General features: G+C 39.5%; 1 protein-coding gene across 1 annotated transcript in view; it reads right to left on the reverse strand.

Annotated features, from left to right (window-relative positions):
- Nucleotides 1-23582, reverse strand: part of LOC103999708 (serine/threonine-protein phosphatase 2A 65 kDa regulatory subunit A beta isoform) — a 30866-nt gene extending 7284 nt beyond the window's left edge. The window contains exons 1-8 of the mRNA XM_065085675.1: nt 23397-23582; nt 22482-22896; nt 20590-20836; nt 6671-6783; nt 6275-6354; nt 6055-6196; nt 5847-5927; nt 4966-5070 (exon numbers count right to left, since the gene is read on the reverse strand). Of these exons, the coding sequence (XP_064941747.1) occupies nt 4966-5070; nt 5847-5927; nt 6055-6196; nt 6275-6354; nt 6671-6783; nt 20590-20836; nt 22482-22874 (1161 nt within the window). The 5' untranslated portion in view covers nt 22875-22896; nt 23397-23582. The remainder of the gene's footprint in view (nt 1-4965; nt 5071-5846; nt 5928-6054; nt 6197-6274; nt 6355-6670; nt 6784-20589; nt 20837-22481; nt 22897-23396) is intronic.
- Between the last annotated feature and the right edge of the window lie 1066 nt (nt 23583-24648).

Raw genomic sequence — 24648 nt, forward strand, 5'->3', positions numbered from 1 at the left:
ATCAACTCCAATCAAACTTTTCTGACGTTAACTTGGAATAATTAGTGTAAGCTTCTGCTCTAGCATTTTATGTGAACTGAATCACATAATCTGCTCTAGCCAGATACCTACATTAATCAAAAATTGTACGAGAAACTTCATTACCATGGGCATCTGGCTGGCGTTCTAAATCCAACCTGATATTTCAAGTGATGACCTACCAACAACACATAGAAAGGTCCGGATATATATTTTCCTAACAAAGTTTTCTGCTAGAAGACACAAGTCTTCTAGCAGATGAATCTTTTCCTGATGAGATTTTGTGCTATAATACAATAATCCTCCCTTCTTCTAGCTCAGGATTGGGTTTGTCATGTAATTATCTATGTATTACCAATGTTTAAAAAGCTAGGTACATGTCCTTACATTAGTATAATATGACAGCAAGCCATGCAGAAACAAAAATAAACTAAAGAATGGCTCTGTTCCATAACTTGGCCCACAAAGATGGTACACAAGCATGCCAAATCTTGTTCAGTAAATGCTAGGCAGTATCTCTGGTATAGCACGCCCACAAAGATGGTACACAAGCATGCCAAATCTCGTTCTGTCACGGACAAAACTGTAAACAGGGTGTTTAATGTAATGCTTATGTATGTCCGTGTCCTTTGGTTTGTTCATGCTTTGCACAGCATGTAGAGGGACGATCGAAGGCTTAAAAGCCTCATTTTAGTTGGGTTTAGTAGCCATTTTAGGCTTGTAAATAAAGGTTGTGTCATGTGGACACTTGTGAGAGATTTCGGTCTGTAGTGGACCATTTGGACCCATTGTTGTGCAACCATTCTGAACTTGTAAAGTCTGTTTGTAATTTGCATTGACTATGAAGTGTTTTTTGAAATATTTGCTTGTGGATCCCGAGTGAGGCATTTTCTCTAACCCGTTTTCTCTTTTGTAGGTCCTAAGGGACTATGGGAGGTTTCAGGGAGGCTGACCTTGCGGACGGATACGCAAGGGTGCCACACGACTTAAGCAAAACGAGCTAAGTCCGTGACAGATGGTATCAGAGCGGGACAACCAGCACGCGCGACCGTTTAGGGGAAAATGGGCATGGAGATGTAGGGATAAGGAGTCACTTAGAGGAGCGGGCATCTGAGATTAGCATTCAGAGGAATGGCCAACCCTTCACGCAAGAGGCACCACGAGGACAAGCAAGCTGGGAAGAATGCATAGCACACAAAGATTGGGATGGCTGAGTTTGAGCTATGGCTCAACGTCGGCAACCATATTTGATGGTGCTCAAGGAAAGCGAGGCGCTTGATAAAGGATGAGAACATGCAAGGCGGAATAGGTTGTTCAGCGACCGAAAGAGTTATGCAAAGCTCACAGAGGTGAGGGGAATTGTTAACTCGAAGAATTCGATACTCATGCAAGGGCTTGTATGCGAACGATGGAATGTTCATGGCCATCCCAAGGCGACCGAAGCTCGACGCTATGGAGCATTGAAACTTTCTCGTCGGCATGAGAAGGATACGTCCGTAGGAGGCTGAAGTGTGCAGCAAGTTCAGCATGTTGTTAAGCCTTGAGGGGTGCAGCGGGGACTGTATTGACATGGAGTCATAATCTAGCAAGTGCGTTTGCGAGAGGCAGAACAATGCACAGTTTGTTCAGCAAGGAGTAGTAGTCCAAGGAGATGGTGGTCTCCGAAACATTCAAAGAGAAGGAAGCGAAGAGAGAAGTTGCTCCAACGGGATAGATATCCAAGAGAGATAAGTCCCAGCTTTTCAGAGTGAGAACCAAGTGCAACGGACCGCACATATTGAGGAAGAGTACCTCAAAAACAACTTCACAAAGCTTAACGAATCAAGCGAGCGACGAGGAGTCGTCGCATGATCTCACTTGAGATAATGCATTGGGGGTATGCATTACGAGATCAAGTTGGGGACCGATCAAAGGTAACACAAATGAAGGCACACTTAGAGTCGATATGGAGATCGGACTTAATGAAGGGCTAACCCATGGAATGGTGGGCACGAGGGCCACTATCAACTCAATGCAAAACGAGGAGCAAAGCAACTTGGGTGTAACTTAGCGAAGTACCCAAGCCGCATGACGGGAGCCGACATAGAAGATGAAAAATGGAGCCAAGCAACTTTCTTACCGACAGAGATTAGGAATGCTATTAAAAACACTTGTGATTGCAACATATAGTATATTTATGAGTGGTTATTACAATACCTGTGTTCGGGTGTCGACCAAGCGCCGGCGTAAGACTGCCAAGTCACTACTACAAACACATAGCAACAAATAGATGTATTATAAACTCTAAGATACAGGACTTGGTTATAATTTATTAATAACTTCCTATTTCATGACTGTCGTACAACGTCTTACGCCGTTGCTTAGCCCGGAGTCCTAATTAATAGCGGCAGCAATAAAAAGGGCTGCTCCCGTTATAAGGAAGTCCCTGACATACGGAGTACTATATCAATAGGAATAATGAGAAAGTCCATCATATGGTGACCTAGAAACTAGGAATAGGACTAATTTCATTAGATAGAGTTATTAGCCCTGTCTCTATTCTAAAGGGCTAATAACTCTTTGTCAGTTGGATTGCATCAAGTAATAATCCAATACCTGTGTTCAACTGAGTACTCATATAGTATTATCTACCACATATTGAAGTTCATCTCATAAACATATTCTGTATTTCTTGACTGCTCTAGAGCTCATATTCGCTTAAGGGAGCCCAATAAGTCAGAGGACAAGGCCGAGTAAGCAAACGTTGTTACCAATGAAGCTAACGAGAACAGAATCGGTGCGAACCCTGCAATAAGATGGCGAAAGCCATGCACAAGAGTTACAGTCCGTCTTTCCATCGACCAAGGGGAACTGCTCGGAGAACACAGAGGTGTTGGAGCTGGGGGTCGAAAGGGGCGAGGAAGCGACGACGAGTCTAGAGGGACTTAGCTACCCAAAACCAAGCATCGATTAGAATAGAGGTGGACTCAGAGGAGTGTCATAGAGGCATATCTACCGATCGTGAAGAAAGGGATGCAGATGCGAGGCGACGGATAGTAGGGCCATAGGCATGGTAACGCCATGGTACCGCAGAGGCAGGACTTCCGTGAAGTCATCGATCTCTTCTTCTCATGGAGGGAGAATGCTTAATCGTAAAAGGGGCCGAGGAGGTGGAGAATGCAGAGGCAAACTCCAAGTACCGAGACAAAGCTGAAGGGTAGAGAATAGGGAACTTCGTAAGACCGGTGTCAACGAGCTTCTCATCAAGATAGCCGAAAGTGAAAGACTTCGGGTCGATGCAAGAGTGCATGACCAAGGAACGAAATAGACAATACGCAATGTTGTACCTTTGCTACTCAGTGGAGTAGGCGGCAGGGTTGATGGAGAAAACGGTACAATCCCAAAGGCGACCAAAACTATTAGAGACTTACTCCAAGTTTGGGTGAAAACTTCCTGCATTCCAGAAGTTCAATGGCATTGAGAAGGTGAATCACAGTAGCTAACGCAACGCAAGGAGTGCAAACACTTCGAGTGCTCCATAAGTGTAAGCAAAGAGCCGACGAATGCTAGTAACCAACTCGATGCATGGAGTACAACCCTTGAGGAGGCAAGCGAAGTCAAGTAACCTTTGCCTTCTCAACTCTAAAGAGAATGGGCGAAACCGAGTACCCCAATTCTCTTATCTATCTAGCAAATGAGCTTTGCACATGTTCAAAGACCCTTCGAAGAAACTAAATGGAAGACAATAGTTGTCAAATCCTCATCAATGGTGATCAGTGCTGCTAAGAGTAGATTACCCGCTTCATTTCCCAAGAGAATACCAATTGAAAGCGGAAGTGATGCGAACCTAACTGGAAGTGACAACTAAGTGAAATAAGAGTCGATGGGAAAATTTTGTAGAGGAAGGAACCAAAACTTCAAAAGTTTACGAGATGATGCTCATTAAAACTCCAACAAGTATTTACCCAGTTCAAGTAGCATGAGGCATTTGAGAGACTGGCGCATAGCAAGGATGATCTTTTCCTTCATCTGAAGGATCCGTAGAAACCAACAGGGATCAACACAACTCAGCCAACCCCACACTAGAGTCAGAGTCATTAGCGAGTTGAAATAGCATGGCGGATCAAAAGTTCGACTACTCAACAACAATAGTTGAGAGCAGTTGGGAGCCAACAAACGCATTGCAGCTGGAGCAGAAGAATGAAGATTCAGCAAAGGCGAGGAGTTGCAGTGTCAGCAAAAGCTTCGACGAGGACGTCGAAAGAATAAATGGGGGAGAATATCACGGACAAAATTGTAAACAGGGTGTTTAATGTAATGCTTATGTATGTTCGTGTCCTTGGTTTGTTCATGCTTTGCACAGCATGTAGAAGAACGATCGAAGGCTTAAAAGCCTCATTTTAGTTGGGTTTAGTAGTCATTTTAGGCTTGTAAATAAAGATTGTGTCATGTGGACACTTGTGAGTGATTTCGATCTGTAGTGGACCATTTGGACCCTTTGTTGTGTAACCGTTCAGAGCTTGTAAAGTCTGTTTGTAATTTGCATTGACTATGAAGTGTTTTCTGTAATGTTTGCTTGTGGATCTCGAGTGAGGTAGTTTCTCTAACCTGTTTTCTATTTTATAGGTCCTAAGGGACCATGGGAGGTTTTGGGGAGGCTGACCTTTGCGAACGGACACACAAGGGTGCCGCACGACTTAGGCAAAACGAGCTAAGTCCGTGACAGTTCGGTAAATGTTAGGTAGTATCTCTGGTGTAGCACAGTTATTAAATTATTGGTATGTACCCAAATATAAAAATGTTGTTTTTTTCTTTGTTTTGAAACATGTTTGCAGTAAAGAGGCTGTTGATGTCATCTTGGCTAACTCTATTTTGTCTGAATTTTTCATATGAGCCAACGAAAACACTTAATTCAGGGTATATGTAAGGCACAAGAAAGAAGCCATGAAAACCTAAACATTGACACACCTGATTCACTTGATCAAGCTTGCTAATAATATTAAGTCGAACATCAGGAAACTCATCTTTTAAGAGAGAAAGAAAGATTGGAAGAAGTTGTTCAATTGTTGCATCCTGCACAATGCAAAAAAATAGTTAAATAACTCATAGAAAACATAGCAGATAAAAAAGATAAATAGAAAGAACTAAACGGGCAGAAAAGTTGGCCAAGAAACAATGACAAATATTTTGTTAAAGCTAAATCATATATGGAACTCCATGCATTGGATCTTGACAAAAGAAAACTAATCAACAGGCATATATTGATTGAATTAAGTGAATGAGTATAATAGTTTCAGTATAATGATTAAATAATACATGTTTCATGGAAGCATGCCATAGAAAAAAACACGACCCAGTGAAATGCATATCAATACTACAATTAAAATTATATTATTTAAATGAACAACAATTAGGTGCATGTGCATAGACTTCCAAAAAAATAAAAGGGAAAAACAGCAACAGTAACAAAATATATGCTACTCTGTTAGTAAGGTGGTTTATCTGAAGGTTAAAAAACTAACCTTAGATGAGAGAACCAAATTATTTATAGTGTATTACCAAGGATAACAAATGCAAACATAACAACTTCCACCCATGAGTCCAACTAGAAAATCTAAGAAATGCTTCCATGTTTTATCTCTTACATAGCCCCTTTAACAGCTCTGAACTTCCTAACTGAGAGCTCTATGATAGGCAAGTTCTAAAAAGTCATCGAACCGAGTCCATATTGTACTGATGATGTGCCAAATGACAAAAGTTTGGGCTAAACAGAAAAAGTTAAGAAACATAATAATATTAAGAAATTGTCAAAAAATATTCAAACCCTTGCTATCTTACAATTCTCATACCTTTCCCAAAACCGGAGCCATTCCCATGATAACTGAAGCCAAAGCCGAGCGAACATGCTGGGAAGAATCTGATGATAGTTCCTGCAGAAGATATACCCATATAAATTATACAAAAAAGTCACAAAAAAAAAAACTTAAAGTTGGACCTGTAATGACAAACACATCAAATGGGTCAAATGAAAATCGCCAAAATGTGCATAGCAAATACCTTCACACATGGAACAATGTGTTGAACAGCAAGGTGAGGATTCAAAATTCGGCAGAATTTTGTCACTTTTCCAGCAGCTGCTATCCGAACTTCAGCCTCGTTATCACGAAGAAGTCGCACATAAGCAGGCATCAAATCCGAACTTCAACAACATGAAACTCATCTCAGAAGAACTAGAAGAAAAAAGAAATGCTACTTTGATCAACTGAATTCTCTCTACCTCGTAGGTTCTGGCCCAACAGCTTCACAAAGCTCATATAACTGATTTGCAACCATATATCGGACCCTCCAAGATTTATCCTATTAAAAAAAAATACTATTTCAATTTGAAACTATGAAGTAATCCCAATATAGAAGTGACATGATATTGTTTCAGTATCTCGAAAATGTGCTATCAAGTTAGTGAAAAGAAGTTCATAAAAGAAACAATTAGAAGAATTAGAAGAATTTGAAAGAAGGGTCTCCAAACAGCAGACAGCATTGAGAAACAATTAGAAGAACTAGAAAGAAGGGTCTCCAAACAGCAGAAAGCATTGGACAGGACAGAAAACAAACACACAAAGAGAGAGAGAGAGAGAGAGAGAGAACAAATGATCCTGAAACAAAGCATATATACCTGTGAGAAATTAACAATCACTGGAAGAATATGAGATGCACAATCCTGCGGTTCCAGCAAATTCCCAAGAGCAGCACAACCCTCAACAGCCAACAAGCGCACTGAATCTTGATCTGACATGATGAGATGTAACTGAAATAAACTTAGACAAAATAATACAAGAATTTATTGGCTATTGATTACTTTGAATCAAAGAATAGAAGATTAGATTATGCTAACATTTAAACTATGATAATAATGATATAGAACCTATATTCAGATGATAAAAAGGCCAGACAATAAGACCATCACAACAAGTAATTGGTGCACGAAAAGACAACTACAGCTCAAGAAATGGTTCACAATCTCAAATTTGCACTTCCTACAAATTATAACAGGCAAGCTCCAAATTTCAGCAGGCTGGGCTAGGCCAAGAGTATGCTATGCATTATGAGATTTAAAGCCCAAAGCTATATAAAAAGGGGAGTAAAGAGGAGGAGAGAGATTATAATTGGGACCTCAATCGGTAAATGAATGAATAAAGAATTCTTTTTTCCCACATATTGTGTGAGTGGTGTGATATCACATTCTTTTTCTGATGATATTATTCCATTGTATAGAGGAGAGAGACCTCCATTTCTGAGAGTTAAAACCTTGAGTGGATGGTGAGTCTAGTAGTTTTATCTTCTATTGTATTTTCTAAAATATTCTGTTCTCTATTCTACAACTATTGAATCTCATAAAAAATATATTTTCTTTGCCCAACCACCAAGGCAGCCTAGCTTGAAGACTTTGGATTTGGTCACGACAAGTTCCAAGATGCCAACATATTCACCAAGGTGTCAACAATAGGAAGGGCCTCAGTTGCTACCTTCACTGAAAAGTCCTAAACTTAATAATTTTACCAAGGTCACAAACATAAGTCAGACCACTACAGGTGCTCACGACATGAAGAGAAGAAGGCAATAACCTTCTCCACATGCTAGGCACCTATTTTCCAACTGGAACCGATTAGTGCAGTATACAATGAAGAAACTCACTGTTGTATCAAGGCTCTATTTAATAACACATGATTCTCAATTCCAAATGTTGTAGAGTAATAAATCTGGTGTGTATTGTCACGGATTTAGCTGGAATTTTCTAAGTCGTGAGGCACCCTTGCAGTAAAGTCATGGACTTAGCTAGAGTTGCCTAAGTCATGAAGCATCCTTACACCAACTTCTCGGACTTAACTGGGATTGCCTAAGTCATGAAGCACCCTTGCGATATATGCGTCCACAAAGAGAAAACCTAGTTGCAACCTCGTACAGGTCCCGAAGGACCTATAAAACAGCAAGTTGATTAGTTTGAAAATAGGCGACGGACAAGTCCCGACGTCTCACGAAGAGGGAAGCTTTACAAGCAATTCAGCAAGCATCTTGAGTGCAAGAGAAAAAAAAGAGGTAGAAGAAAACAAGAACTTTAGAAGGTTGAACGAACAGTTGCAAGTCCGCAAACAACTGTTCAGAGGGTGTCGGGCGCGAAGGCAAGTTCCCATCAAGTTAACATGCGAACTTGTGAAGATTGTTCAACGCCCGACACTACCCCAAAGCCCCATCCCCTCTGGTGCCACCCGGGGGGTTCCAGGGTGTTGAGAAGGTTGACATTTCGTGTACGGCTACAGTCTGCAAAAAACAAGCCGTGGCACATGAAAACGAAACTATTTTAGGGCAATTTTGCCTGGCATGACAAGCGACCGCACTACAGCGCTGCGAACTATTTAAGCTTACATTTTTACAAGCAAAAACACACAAAACCAAGACAAAACTTGCTGCCAAGCATCTGTACAAGTATGCAAAAGCGACGAACGGTTCTTTGAACGAAGTTGTTGTAGGTGTGCGACGACCATTCGTGACATTCTCCCCCACTTAAACTATCGATGCCCTCGTCGACGCTTGCTGGTAGGCTTTGATAGCTGCTTCTTCATGTCATTGGGAGTCTTCGGGCTCCTAATTTGCTTCGGTTCGGGGAAGCTTTCGCCACTTCACCAAGTACTCGGTCTGCTCAGCTCCGTTGGGTAGTTTCGTCTAACAATCCACTAAAATGGTTTCAACTCGCTTCTCGTATAAGGCTCTGGTGAGGGATAGCCAAGTTGGAACACTTCGGGAAGCATATTGCGGATCTGAGTGGTAGACTTTCAAGTTGCTACCGTGAAAAACATTATGAATTTTGAGCCACGTTGGCAATTGCAACTTGTAGGAGACATTGCCCACCCTCCTGATAATTGGGAAGGGCCCTTCATACTTATGCACTAATCCTTTGTGCACTTTGTGCCTAAAGAACTCGAGTGACGTTGGTTGGAGCTTCACCAACACCAAATCATTAACTTTGAACTCCTGCGGTCGCCTTCCCAAGTCTACCCACTTCTTCATCTTTTTGACCGCCTTCTCCAAGTAAACCCACACAATATCCGCATTTCAATGTCATTCTTTTGCAAAGTGATATGCTGACGGACTACTCCCAGTATAATCGATAGCCAAGGTGTGAGAAGTCGACAGTTGTTGTCTTGTAATAATCTCGAAGGGGCTCTTGTTGGACGCAAAGCTCTGTTACAAGTTATAATAGAATTGGGCTATATCCAACAACTTCACCCAATCTCGTTGGTTGGCACTCACGTAGTGTCGAAGATATTGCTCAAGGAGCGAGTTTAAACTTTTAGTTTGGCCATCCGTCTGAGGGTGGAGGCTTGTAGAGAAGTATAACTTAGACCCTAGCAATTTGAATAGCTCGGTACAAAATCGTCCCAAGAACCGAGCATCTCGATCACTAATGATATTGTGCGGTACTCCCTAATACTTCACCACATTCTTCATCATCAACTTGGCCGCCTCCTCTACTGAACAATGTAGGGGTGCGGCAATGAATGTTCTATACTACGAAAATCGATCGACCACCACGAGTATTGATCCGAGTCCCCCTACTAATAGCAAGCTTGATATGAAGTCCAAGGAAATGCTCTCTCATAGCCTTTTTGGTACGAGCAACGGCTCCAAAAGTCTCACCGACTTCCGCTGCTCCACCTTATCTTGTTGGCAAGTACGGTATGTTCAAACATATTCCTCCACATCAGTCCTCATCTTCAGCCAGTAGAAGGCCCTCTCCACGAGAGCTAATGTTCGTGAATGCCTAGATATCCAACCCAAAGGGAATTGTGATACTCTCTCAAGAGTTCACTCCTCAAATTGTCCACTCGAGGAACATAAACCCTATTCTCTTTTGTGTAGACAAGTCCCTCCTGGATCCAAAATCATTGTGTCTTGCCTTCTTTGATTAGTTGCATCAAGGTTACTGCCTAAGGATCACTGTACAGTCCATCCCTAATCTTGGAAAGGAATTTAGAGTGCAACTGACTTGCTTAGCCTTTGCCCTCCAAATGCATTGCATTCACCGGCTCCACTTTCCGGCTCAATGCATCGTCCACAACATTTGCTCTTCCGGGCTTATACTTCATTGCCCTATCAAACTCAGCCAGGAAGTCCTACCATCATGCTTGCTTTGGAGAGAGTTTATTTTGAGTTTAGAAGTAACTCAACACGATGTTGTTCGTCCTCAGCACAAATCGCGATTTGAGAATGTAGTGCCGCCAAACTCGTAGACAATGGACCACCGCTGTCATCTCCTTCTCGTGCATCGGATATTGTCGCTCGGTCTCATTGAGCTTGTGGCTCTCGTAAGCTACTAGGTGACCCTCCTGCATGAGTACTCCCTCAATAGCGAAGTCTAAAACATCTGTATGGACTTCAAAGGGCTTCCAATAGTAACAATTTGAATACCGGTTCTTCCAACACAGCAGCCTTTAGATCTTGGAATGTCGCTTCACATTTGTCGGACCATCTCCAAGGTTGCTCCTTCAGTAACTCCGTCAGTAGAGCTGCGCACTTCGAATACCCTGCTATGAAGCGTCGATAATAGTTGACGAAACAAAGGATCTTAGCTCCGGCACCTTCTTTGGAGTTCGCTATTCCGCAACAGCTTGCACCTTTGATTTGTCAATCCGAATGGAACCATCCCTGATTCAATACCCCAAGAATAAGATCTTCGTCTGAGTAAAGTAGCACTTCTCCCTTTTCACGAACAAAAAGTTCTCCCTAAGAACCTTGAAAATTGTCCGAAGGTGCTCAACATACTCCTCAAGCGTTTGGCTGTAGACAATGATATCGTCCAAGTAGGCGACCACAAACTTATCCAAATACTCCTTGAATAGTTGGTTCATAAAAGTGCAGAATGTAGCCGGAGCGTTGGTTAAGCTGAAAGGCATCACCAAGAACTCAAACGCTCCATACCTGGTCACACAGGTAGTCTTCGCTTCGTTAACTTCAGTAATGCGCACTTGCTAGTACCCCGACTGAAGGCCGGGTTTGAAGAAATACTTTGCTTTGTCCAATTGGTCGAAAAAGTCCGCGATGCGCGGGATGGGATACTTATTCTTCACTGCCACCTTGTTGAGGGCCTGATAGTCGACGCATAGTCGGAAGCTCCTATCTTGTTTCTTTTAGAAGAGAACTGAACCTCTGAATGGTGCTTTGGAATTACATATGAGACCACCGCTTAGCAGTTCGTCTAACTGCTTTCTGAGCTTTGCCAACTCTAGAGGGGTCATGCAATATGGTGGTCTCACTAGAGGCTGTACTCCCGGCTCCAGCTCAATATGATGATCCACGCCTCTGCGTGGCGACAGAGTTTTCGACAACTCAGGTGGCATAACGTCTGTGAACTCCTTCAGAACATTCACCACCATAGTAGGTTCATAAATGGCCTCCCCGTCGAGTGGCTCCAGCTTCACAGCAGCCACGAAGGTTAATTCTTCTTTTCGTGTCCCTTTCTTCAGTTGTAATGTCGATATTTGTTGGGGGTCCTTGGTTCCTCTCCGAGAGACAGGAACCTCACAGGAGTCGTCACCTCCCATCAGACATAGGGAGTTTAGGAATGACATTAGCACTAACTTCGCCATGCGGATGAACTCCATTCCGAGAAGCACTTAAAAGTCGTCCAATGGCACCGCCATCATGTTTGTGCTCCCGCACCATGTTCCGATCTTGATGGGGACTCCCGTTGCTAGCCCGAATATCCGCTTGGCCTCCAACTTCACCGCCTTCATCCGACTTGAGTTCTTCTCCAAGATCAGCCCAAGTTGCTTTGCTTCTCGGTCGACAATAAAGTTGTGGGTAACGCACATGTCCACCATTGCACGGGTTGTTTGGCCATTAAGCTTGATGTCCATGTACATCAACTTGCTACTCCCTGCTTTTTGTGGCTTTGCCTTCATGTTCTCCCTCACTTGACCCCACGATACATTCAACAACTTGCTACTCCTCATCGTCGTTGTTAGATTCTGAACTACTTGAACTAAGAGCGACGGCCTTGCCCTTGTCCGATTTGGGAGGCTGGATTGAAGCTGTTAAGGTGTTGAGTGCTTGTTTCTGTGGGCACTCCCTCACCATGTGCGGTCCTCTACACAAGAAGTATCCACTAGGTTTTGGGGCCTTGCCTTTTGAGTTTAGCCCTTTGTGGGAACTCTTCTTCCTCTATTCGCTGCTAGACTCCTTCCCTCGAGAATATTTCGGTGGGTGATTTCCTAAAGATTGTTTCTTTTTCCCTGAGCCCTCCGAGAAAACAAAGTCAGTGAGCCTTTTCACAACCACAATTGCCCCAATCACATCGGTGACATTCCTTCGATGCAGTTCCTATTGTGCCGACGGCTTCAGGCTATCGAGGAAGATAAACAGCTTATCCTTTTCGGACATGTCCTGTATGCCTAGCATCAGTGCAAAAAATTAGTTCACGTAATCCCGAATAGAAGTACTTTGGCAGAGTTGTCTCAGCTTCCTCCTTGCAACGAACTCAGTATTCTCGGGTAGGAATTAAGTTATCAACACCCACTTCAAGTCCTCCTTTGTGTCCACTCGACACCGACCTTGTTGGATCTCCTCCCAACGGGTTCACCACCAAAGTTTTGCATCCTCATTCAAGTACATAGTTGCTATCGAAACTTTGGTATCTTCAGAATTGGGCCTTGTAGCTCAAAAATACTGGTCCATGTCAAATAAGAAATTCACGACCTCCTTTGCGTCCCTGGCACCCCCATAGCAATGAGGCTCAAGTGCCCTCAAGTTTTGTGGCAGTGCAACGCGGGTGTTGCTCCCTCCCGCATTTAGTGCCCTTGTGAGCAATGTCACTTTGGAAGTAAGTTACGTCACGACTTCGTGCAAATGTTGCACGGAGTCTTTGGTGTCTTCCATCGGTTGACCGACTAGGGACTCAACCTTGTAAATTCGAGATTAGCTTCTTCTTGCAAGCTCTCTACCCCAAGAAGCCTTCGTTGGCCTTGGTAGAGTTCCTCCAAGCTCGCTTTCAAAACATCTAGGCGGGTTTCTGCCGTTGTGAGTCTCTCTTTGTGGTTCTTTTTCTCGGTTAGTGCTCCAGATTGCGCCTCCTCTGTTCGCGGAGAGCAGCCAACTTCTCGCTCGTCACGTTCGTTATTGCGCTCCTCCTAAGTGGCTCCAACAGCATGAGAGCGAGTTTGCACTTGCAACCCACCTACGGCTGCTTAGGGCAATGGTTCGGCTTACCCTGTCTTGCTCGATTCGCCACGATGTTTTGCCATGGCGAGATTGCAAAGTTTCTTCGCTACTTGCTCGAATTGCTTGCCTGCTCTGATACCACAATGTCACGGACTTAACTGGAATTGCCTAAGTCGTGAGGCACCCTTGCAGCAAAGTCACAGTGACACCAGGGTAATGCGAAATGGATTTTGAATAGAAAGCCGATAGTACAATTGTACTTTTTGGAATAAGTTTTTCGGATAGAAAAAGAACAAACTCACGATAATACTTTAATAAAATCGAAAAATAGCTCACCACCAAGTTTAAAATCACAAAGGGATACAAAAAGTTCACCATCCTAAGGATAATAAACACGAATACAGAACTAAAAACAAAAGATTCACCACTCCAGGAAGCATCCAAGAGATACAAAGTTTAAGAGAGAACTCCAGAGAACTTCTTCCAATATCATCAGTTCCTAAACTCCTTTCTAACCCTAAAACACCAAAATAAGTAATAGTGCATGAAACAACCCTTCATGCATATAGAATTACGAAATTAAGTATTTTACAACTGGTAACTAACCCTTTAATACGTTCATTGGTCATAAAGAAAAGCACCTTAAAAAAGCATTAACTTTGTCTAAGGAATATACTCATAAGTTGTCATATTTGAGTGGGTTGGGTTAAAGGCTATGAGACACCATTGTGGGCTGTAGAAAATACCATAGGATAAACAAGATCCACACTAGTTGATTGTAGCAAATTATGCACTCCCGTGTCAATCTCCTCTGGTTGAAAAAGACTTGTCCTCAAGTCCTCATTTGTTTCATCATCATAATCCTCATTTGTTTCATCAACATGATTATGATAAGGACTTAAATCAGTCACATTGAATGTTGGGGACACTCCATAATCTTCAGGTAGCTCGATCTCATAAGCATTCTTGCCAATTATCTTAAACACCTTGAATGGACCATCAACCTTTTGTTTCAATTTCCCAAATGTGCCTGGTAAAAACCTCTCCTTCCTTAGATGAATCCAGACCAAATCACCTACATTAAACTCCATGTGTTTTCTATGTTTATTGGCAACTTGCATGTACCTCTCGTTTTGTTTTTCAATAGTTACTTTAACACCCTCATGTAGCTTCTTTATCTGCTTAGCCCTCTCATCAGCATCTCCATTAAATTGCTTAGTTGTAAAATGAGAGACTAAATCCAAAGGACCAGTGAGATTAGCACCATAAACAACCTCAAAAGGACTCTTACCAATGCTATGATGCATGGAATGATTGTAGGAAAACTCAATTTGTAGAAGAATGAGATCTTATTGCTTAATGTTCTTGCCAACATAACTTCTAAGCAAGTTTCCCAAGCTTCTGTTTGTTACCTCAATTTGCCTATCGGTTTGTGGATGATATGAGCTGCTGAAATTCAAAGAAGTACCCAACTTCCTCCAAAGAGTTCTCTAAAAATGACTAAGAAATTTTGAATCTCGATCAGACACCATAGTTCTTGGAATATCATACAATCTGACAATCTCCTTGAAATACAAATCAACAATATGGGATGCATCGTTTGATTTGTTGTAGAGAACAGAGTGAGACATCTTTGAAAATCTGTCAACAACAATCAATGATAGAATCTTTGTTCCTTTGAGTTCTTGGCAGTCCCAAAACGAAATCAAAACTCACTTCCTCCCATAGAGCATTAGGCACTGGCAATGGAGTGTACAAACCAGAATTTTTACTTCTTGTTTTTGCCATATGACACACTCAACATTGTTTTTGCCATATGTCCTCCCAAAAAATCACCATGAGCTTCAGCTAAAATTACTTGTCTCAAAGAACAAGATGGAGCACACAAGGTATTAGCTCGAAAAAGAAAACCATCAAAGATAGAAAATTGTTGAAAAAAACCTGATTTGTAATTCTGTTATATTGAACCGAAATCTACATCATTCTCATAAAGATATTTGAATGTCTCAAATCTAACCACTTTGACTTCCATTGCTAATAATAAAGAATGCTTTCTGCTCAATACATCAGCAACTACGTTTTGAACACTAAATTTGTGCTTGATTGTAAAGTTATAAGATTGCAATAACTCCACCCAAGCTGTGTGCCTCTTGTTTGGCTTGTACTAGTGATTAATGAACTTCAATGCCTCATGATCAGAATATAGGACAAATAGCTTGGCAAGAAGATATTGACTCCAATGAGATATAGCTTGATAAATAATAATGAACTCCTTATCATAGGTGGAATAACACCTTCTTGTATCATTCAGCTTCTCACTAAACAAAGTAATGGGCTTTCCGTCTTAACTCAAAACAGCACCAATTCCCACATTAGAGGCATCACATTCAATCTCAAACACTTTGTCAAAATTAGGTAGTACTAAGATAGGAGCTTCGGTCACCTTTCTTTTTAATAGCTCAAAAGCATCATTAGCCTCACTAGTCCATTTAAATTTATTATCTTTCAGATATTCAGTGATTAAAGTAACAATAAAACTGAAACCCTTGATGAATCTTCTGTAAAAGGAAGTTAAGCCATGGAAACTTCTCAAATCATGCAATGAAGCAGGTGTTGGCCAACTAAGAATCGCTTCTACCTTACTTTGACCCATCATAATTCTATTTTTCGAAACAACATATCCCAAAAACACCACACTAGGAGTAAAAAAATCACACTTCTTCATATTAGCATAAAGCTTTTATTGTCTCAAAATAAAAAATATCTCGTTAAGATGATTCATATGCTCCTCTTCACTCTTATTGTACACCAATATGTCATCAAAGTAAACCACAACAAAAGTCCCAATGTATAGCTTAAGTATATGATTAATAAATCTCATGAAAGTTCTAAGAGCATTAGATAGCCCAAATGGCATAACCAACCATTCATATAAGCCTTCTCTAGTTTTAAATGTTGTTTTCCACTCATCTCTAGGCCTCGTTCTTGTCTGGTGATAGCCGCTCCTCAAATCAATTTTAGATAAAATAGAAGCACCACACAATTGATCAAATAAATCATCTAACCTTGGAATGGGAAAACGATAATCAATTGTGATTTTGTTGATGGCGCAACTATCCACACATTCTCCAAGAACCATCCTTCTTAGGCACCAACAAGGCTGGAACCGCACAAGGACTCATGCTCTTCGGAATTAACTCCCTTTTTACCAACTCATCCACTTGCCTTTGAAATTCTTCATGCTCCTTGGGACTCATTCTGTATGCTGCTTTATTAGGTAGAATAACCCTCGAAATAAGATCAATATAATGCTGAATGTCTCTCAAAGGTGGAAAGTCATGTGGAATCTCTTCCGGTACAACATCTTGAAACTCCTGCAGGATTAGTTTCATGATTGCTAGTGTCTCCTTGTGTTGTTCATTCTCCTCTACTAGTACTAGAGCCAAAACATGACCACCCCTTTCTAATTCTCCCTTGCATTCACCATAGGACATAAAAGAACTAACTTCCTTCTTTGGTGCACTGATTTCAGAAGGTTGTAATGGAGCTAAAATAATCTTTTTTTCATTCACCTTAAAAGAATAAGTATGTTTGTAGCCATCATACAACACCCTCCTATCTTAATGTCAAGGTCTACCCAATAGTAAATGACAAGCATCCATAGGATGCAACATCACACCATATTTCATCTTTATAATGCTTGCCAATAGAAAACGAAACTAAACATCTTTTAATTACCTTGATGTCATTTCCTTTTTGCAGCCAGTATAATTGGTAAGGATGTGGATGAGGGATTGAGTCCAACATGTTCTTTCTCACCCAACTTTCATCCTCAACCACACAGGACACTTGTAAACTACGTTATAACACAATAGATAAACCATGATCGGCATAAGTAACCTCTTCCTCATCATCATCATATTTTGGTTCGTCGTTGGCTTCATCTTCTTCTCCATCACTATGAACTTCAACCAAAGTAACAATCCTCTTATTTGGACAATCTGAAGCAATATGCCCAAAACCATAACATTTGAAGCATTTTCAACCACTTGGGGTAAAAGAATTAGGTGTTTGCTACCAGCAGATCCTTTACCCTTGTCTTGCACCTTTGATACCCACCTTAGTTTGGAGAGTACGCTTGGAATTTCCTCCTTTCGTATAGCCTTCTTTTGACTCGTACCGAGAACTCTTTTCAAACTTTAATTGTTTTTCAACTTTTAAAGCCAGCTTGCTCATATCATTTAAATCATTTTAGCAATCTTATATTTTAAACCTCCTAAGTATCTTGCAATGGTTTGCTCTTCTGGTTCCACAAGCTCTCCTTTTAACATGAGATTATTAAACTCTACTGCATACTCTTCCACACTAAGATCTTTTTGCTTGAAATCATAGATTTTGAGAAAGATCTCTTGCCTATAGTTATCAGGTAAGTATTTCCTCTTCAACTCCCTTTTTCATTTTCTCCTACGTTACGATCTTACTCTTCCCCTCACGTTCTTTTTGCTTCTTCATATTTTCCCACTAAAAAGATGCATGTCGTCTGAGTTTGAGTGTCACAAGCTTTACCTTCTTTTGTTCTGGTGGTTTATGAAAATCGAATATTCTTTCCACTGTATTAAGTCAATCAATAAAGTCATCAACATTGATTTTACCTTCAAATTCCGGAATATCCAATCTTAGGTTGTATTTATTCTGTCACTCATCTTGGACTCCAGGCCTTGCTCGAAATCTTCCCGACTCCCTTGAGTGAGGAGGTGTATCATCATCAGAAATATACTTTTAGGCATCATCTTCATGCTGGTTGTTTCTACTTCGAAGTTCTTCAATGATTTCATTTTTTTCTTGTAGACTATGTAGCAATCTTCGTAGTTGCAGCCTCAAGGACTCAACATCATCTTCATGGTCGCTACCTTCACCAATTACATCTTTTCCATTCCGCCTTACCGTGCTCTCTAACCTTTAGCTCTGAGACCAAACTGATACAAGGGTAATGCAGAATAGATTTTGAAAGAAAGCTGATAGTACAATTGTATTTGCTGGAATAAGCTTTTCGGATAGAAAAGGAACGAACTCATGATGATACCTTAATAAAATCGAAAAATAGCTCACCACCAAGTTTAAAATCACAAAGAGATACAAAAAGTTCACCACCCTAAGGATAATAAACAATGATACAGAACTGAAAACAAAATACTCACCACTCAAGGAAACATTCAAGAGATACAGAGTTTAAGAGAGAACTCCAAGAGAACTTCTTCTAATATCATCAGTTCCTAAACTCCTTTCTAACCCTAAAACACCAAAATAAGTACTAGTGCATGAAATAACCCTTCATACATAGGGAATTACGAAATTAAGTATTTTACAACTAGTAACTAACCCTTTAATGCATTCCTTGGTCATGAAGAAAAGCACCTTAAAACAGCTTTAACTTTGTCTAAGGAATATACTCATAAGTTGTCATATTTGAGTGGGCTAGGTTAAAGGCTATGAAACAACATTGTGGGCTGTAGAAAATACCATAGGATAAGCAAGATTCACACGAGCTAATTGTAGCAAATTAGGCACTCCCATGTCACATGGACTTAGCTGGAGTTGCCTAAGTCGTGAAGCACCCTTGCGCTAAGCTGCTAACATCTCGGACTTAGCTGAGATTGCCTAAGTCATGAAGCGCCCTTGCGATATATGCGTTCGCAAAGGGTCAGCCTAGTTGCAACCTCGTACAAGTTCGAAGGACCTATGAAATAGCAAGTTGATTAGTTTGAAAATGAGCAACGGACAAGTCCTAACGTCTCGCAAAGAGGGAAGCTTTATAAGCAATTCAGCGAGCACCTTGAGTGCAAGAGAGGAAGGAGAAAACAAGGACTTTAGAAGGTTGAACGAATAGTTGCAAGTTCGCAAACAACTACTCATCGGGTGTCAGGCGTGAAGGCAAGTTCCCGTTAGGTTAACGTACGAACTTGTGAAGATTGTTCAACGCCCGACACTACCCCCAAGCCCCATCCCTCCTAGTGCCACCCAAGGGGTTTCAGGGTGCTGAGATGGCTGACATTTCGTGTGCGGTTGTGGTCTACAAAAAACAGACCGTGGCACATGAAAATGGAGCCATTTTGGGGCAATTTTGCCTAGCGCGACGAGCGATCGCACTGCAGCGCTGCGAACTGTTCGAGCTTACATTTTTACAAGCAAAAACACACAAAATATGCTGCCAAACATCTGTATAAGTATACAAAAGTGACGAACAATTCGTTGAACGAAGTTGTTGCGGGTGCGCGACAACCGTTCGTTATAGTACCGGTACATTAATTGTTGAAGCAGACAATCTTTGTGTCAATTTACATTAAATGTTGGATCATGACTACATTTCTTCCATTAATCTTTGTTTTAGGTGTCAATTTACATTTTCAAAAGCTTAATTAGTATTAGATCCAAGGTCTGCAATTTCGTACCGTACCGGAGTTTCGACGTTCGCTCGGTATGGTACGAAAGCGACGTCGCCTCGTTAGCAACGTCGCATATATATATATATATATATATATATATATATATATATATATATATATATATATATATATATATATATATATATATATATATATATATATATATATATATATATATATATATATATATATATATATATATATATTTATTTATTTTATTATTTTATTATTTTTTTCGTTCCGCCCCGTAGCGAGCGGTCCGCGTACCGGTATGCCGTCGGACCGGTACATACCGCCCGTACCGGACAGTAACATTCGGTATTGCCTACTTTGATTAGGTCCATTAATGGTGAATTTCTTTAGCTGGGACATATATGGTTTGGCTTCGACATATACCATCGTCAATGAAATGAGCAGTACTCGTGTCTAATTCTCTATCGTCTATTTTCTTCCATAACTCTCAAGTTTGAAAAGGAAAAAATAAAGAGAACACTAACATCTAAATTCAGTAATATGCTCAAGTAGTGTTTGATCAAGAGAAGTAAACAAATGTCTAGCCCAGTGAAACACAGACAATGCTTGATCAATCAAAGACGGGTTGTCTTAATTTCAGCAAATTGCTTTTTCCAAGTGGGTGTATGCAAACAGACAATACTCTTTTTAAATTAAAACTAATATTTACACCTGATCAAGGAATTGATAGATATGGAATCAATATGATAACAGATGCAAGTATGGAATCTTCTAAATACGGACAAGGTAGTGCAGGAATATTAGAATCATATCAATTATCAAAAGGAAAAAATCTGCCATAGAAAAGCAAGTTAACAAGCCTGTATGTTCAATCAATGAGGCAAAAAATCAAACAGGCAAAAAAAAGAATCAAACAAGTATTGGAGAAGTAGCAAGTTTCTCTAAAAACAATAAATTTGAATACCATCCAGTGTTAAATCATCAAATATAGACATGACATCTGTCTTTAGAGTGTTTGGTTCAACTGTAGCAGCAAATTTCCCAAGATTTGATGCAGCAGACCTCCTAACCATAGGCATATCATCTTGACACAAGTGCCCATACATAGACCTCAGCTCTGTCTTCAACAGCTCTGTTGCACTTGGATAAGCAATATGAAACAGTCCGCAAGACGAGACCCTAGCAGTAAACCACTCACCTGCTGCTAATCTCTGAAAAACATATATGAAAGCATGAACAAAGATAATGATTAGGTAAACAAGAATCTAAAATAAATTAAGACAAGTAGGTAGCGACAAAGCATAAGTCCAGCTGAAAAGAGAAATCAACATAAGTAGGCAACCACAAGGCAAAAGTCTAGCCATAAACAGTTAAAAGTACAAGTTCTCACATCAGTCATTCTTTCAACAATCAGATCTAATTACCATTTTCGGCTTTTCAAAGTTAGAAGTGATCAGTTCAAGCAGGATATGCCAAAATTACCATTTTCCTACAAAAATGTAATCACATGACCACGGGCATAGAGTTCCTCAATAACAAGAAGTTGCACTTTTATTAATTAAAATATTAACCAAAAATAAAAGTAAAGCTAGGTTCTATTGATCTGAATTTGTAAACAAGACTTAGACCTGCCAACAGGGCATCAACTTCATCATGCCTGAATCCAAGCTATATGTTACCCATTTCAAGAACAGTGCAGTTTACATAAACATTTTGAACAAAATAGAGAGTCCACAGCATCAAATATTCATGCTGATGTCACATTTGATCAAATAACTATGAAAGTAGTCAGTGAAAACTTCAAATTAACTTGCATGATTGTCAAATTACTAAAACTTTCCCAATTAGATAATAAACATCATAAAAAGATGACAAACCTGGCGCATAAGATTCTCACCAATGTGGGGTACAAGAATGGTTAATGTGCGTAGCCTTACCTCTATATTTCGAAATGCTACTTTCAAGATTCAAATCCTGATCTCTCAGGTCATAAAGGACATGATATGCAAAATTAGAGAACCCACTGTTTTATATCCAAACTACTAGCTTCTCATGAATGATTTGAATAATTATGTGCTTGAATTAAGCAAATGATTTTTGCTTTTTTTTTACATCAAGCTTTAAAACCTTAAATTCTGCCAAGATCTAGCACATTATAGTATAATAGTTATCTTTCAATAAGCAAGTAAGCAACAAATGTTTTCTAGAGAAGCCAAAAATAAAAATGACAATAATAGTCCGGATTAGTTTCAACCAAGCCCGAATTAAAACTAGTTAACTGTATTCTCCATAACAAAAAAGGAAATTGTTAGAAAATTGCAAATTCTAGAATTAGTAGATCCTCATGCAAAGCAACCTGACTTTCCAAAAATCCTTCAGGAATACATTTACTTATAACTTGTTCACATTATCATACATCAAGAACTGGCTGAAAAAGTTTTGGGTGTTGATACTTCAATAATCATTGATAGTGGTAACCAAGAATGGTAATTTGAAACCTGAAGTCAGAACAGGAATATTTTTTGAGTTATACAGCATAAAAGGAAAAGAAATGAGTGTCAAGTTTCTTTCGTATAAAAATCATGCACAATAAAAGATCAAACTCAACAAAACAGATAAGATGAAGGCAAAATCGTAAGAAGATTAAAGTCAATGAAGCACTAGCAAAACAAATATGTCTACGAGAAGACATACTAGCGGTTAAGGTGCAATGTAGCAGTCAGAAAGTTAGAAGTTTGGGTCCTGCTATAAGATTCTGGTGAACATGATATCTAATACTTGAACAGGATTAAATCAATATGTTCATAAAAAAGTTTTAAATAGAAAGCAAAAAAAGATAGTTCCCCTTTGTCTGACCTTTACTAAGGGAATGAACCACTCTACCAGATCACTTTCCTTCATCTGAGCTCCAATCCGACAAAGAGATTCAACAGCCTTGTCCCTAACACAAGTTTCTTCCACAGTACATAAAGTTTCCAGTGGAGGGAGCAAGACATGAGCATGTTGTATCCCACCAACGTATGGAATGAACACGCCCAACTCCTCAGCCATGGCAAGAAGCACTTCGTCATCATCATCATTATTTTCACAAAGAAAAGGAATCAATTCTTTTCTAGTTCTTTCTTCGCCAAGAGCCCGTGCAATGGTAGATAACCTGCGAATGGAATTTAAGCGCAGCTGAATGTCTTCATTTTTCAACTCGTCTATCAAGATAGCGATTGGATAGAGTGGCTCATCGATCATAGCCATTGTAATTTCAAGCCAGTTGAAACTGCAAAATAAAAGGATATCCATAGTGAAGGTACTGTTGCACATGCACAAAAGAACTTATGCTTATATAATTGGCCCAGCTGCAGAAAGGATCAACGGATTCCACAAAGCCTAAGATAAAAATAGAAACTTTAGCACAAAAATATCCAAAGGAAAACACCCTAAAAGGCACGAGAGCTACAAAATTGAATACAAAACTCTAGATTTGGACTAAACTCCATGTTCTAACAACACAAAAGACGAAAAAATACGACCGATGTCCCCCCTTTCAGCGAAAAACACTCGGGTAAAAAATCGAAATTTTGGAACAAATATTCCAACTAAGAACGTCTAAAAGCACGAAAAACAACGAGACCCGACAACCAAATTCCTAATGTGGCTAAAGCTCATGAATCTAACAACACAAGAGGAGAGAAGATCCAAAGAAGTCCCCATTTCATATTACACAGGATCCAGGATCTCAGACCGGGAACAGGGGAAGGGGAAGGAAGGAACACGCACCTGGAGGGTCGGACCAAACCCTAGCTCCACTTCGCAGCGACCGGCTGAGAGAGAGAACGGAGACGGAGCCTCGAAACCCTCCGCTCGATTTCTGCGATCTTCTTTCTCCGCCGCAGGTGGGGTACGACTTTTGTTTCTAATGCTCCACGGAATCGGTTTACGTTGCGATGTTTCCTCATGTGGGAAGAAGGCAAATGATTCTGAGTCGGGTTATTTTGTACGCAGACCAACCATAATGCTCGGGCTAATAGAAGCCCAATAATTCCTCTTTTTAAAAACTTTTCATATAGAGTGCCGCATTTCTAAAAATATGTACAGAGGGCTCGATATGTTTATATTTTTCAAAAAATAAGATCTTCTCTCTTTATTTTTTTAATAAATCAACATATATAATTGAACTAGTGAATCAGTCTAAAACTTCAATTGGCTTAAAATAAATTATAATAAATAATATATATATATATATTAAAATAATAAATATATATTATATTATAAATAAATATTAAAATATACTATAATTAAATAATAAATTTAAATATAAATTTTATTAACTATAAAATAAAGAATATTATTATATATTTTATATATTTTAAAAGTAAAAATGTAATAATTTTTTAAATATCTAAAAAACTAAAATAAATTTGAAATGTCTATATGATAATTATTTTTCTTTTTAACTTTTAAAAAAAAATTACTAATTTTGTCTTTTAAAAAGTTAAATTTGTCCCAAATATTTTCTAAAAGTTTCATCTTGTTTTGACTAGGTTAAGACATAGTTACATTATTTTTTATTTTTTTAATTCAAATAATATAAGTGATTCAAGACATTGGTTTTTTGGATTAAATTTTTGGAATAGGCTTCCTACCTATATAAAAGCTCCAATGTCAAAAAACAAATATTTCTTTGAAACATCATATTTTTAAAAAATTGAACTAAAAAAGGCTAAGTCATTGACCTAATTATACTATTTCTTAATGTCAACTCAAAAACATTGAATGGCACCATTGAATGTAACAAATTTAATAAAACTTTTACGACGCCATTGAATGGCACTCGGATGGAGAGAGAGAGAGAGAGAGAGAGAGATATATATATATATATATATATATATATATATATATATATATATATATATTTATTTATTTATTTATTTATTTATTTATTTATTTATTTATTTATATTTATATTTTTTAGAGTTTTTGGCATCTCAACTGTTTCAATTTTTTAATTTCTCTATTTTTAAATTTTTAC

Source organism: Musa acuminata, chromosome BXJ1-10, assembly GCF_036884655.1.
Source record: "Musa acuminata AAA Group cultivar baxijiao chromosome BXJ1-10, Cavendish_Baxijiao_AAA, whole genome shotgun sequence".
In the NCBI taxonomy this organism is placed as follows: Eukaryota; Viridiplantae; Streptophyta; class Magnoliopsida; order Zingiberales; family Musaceae; genus Musa; species Musa acuminata.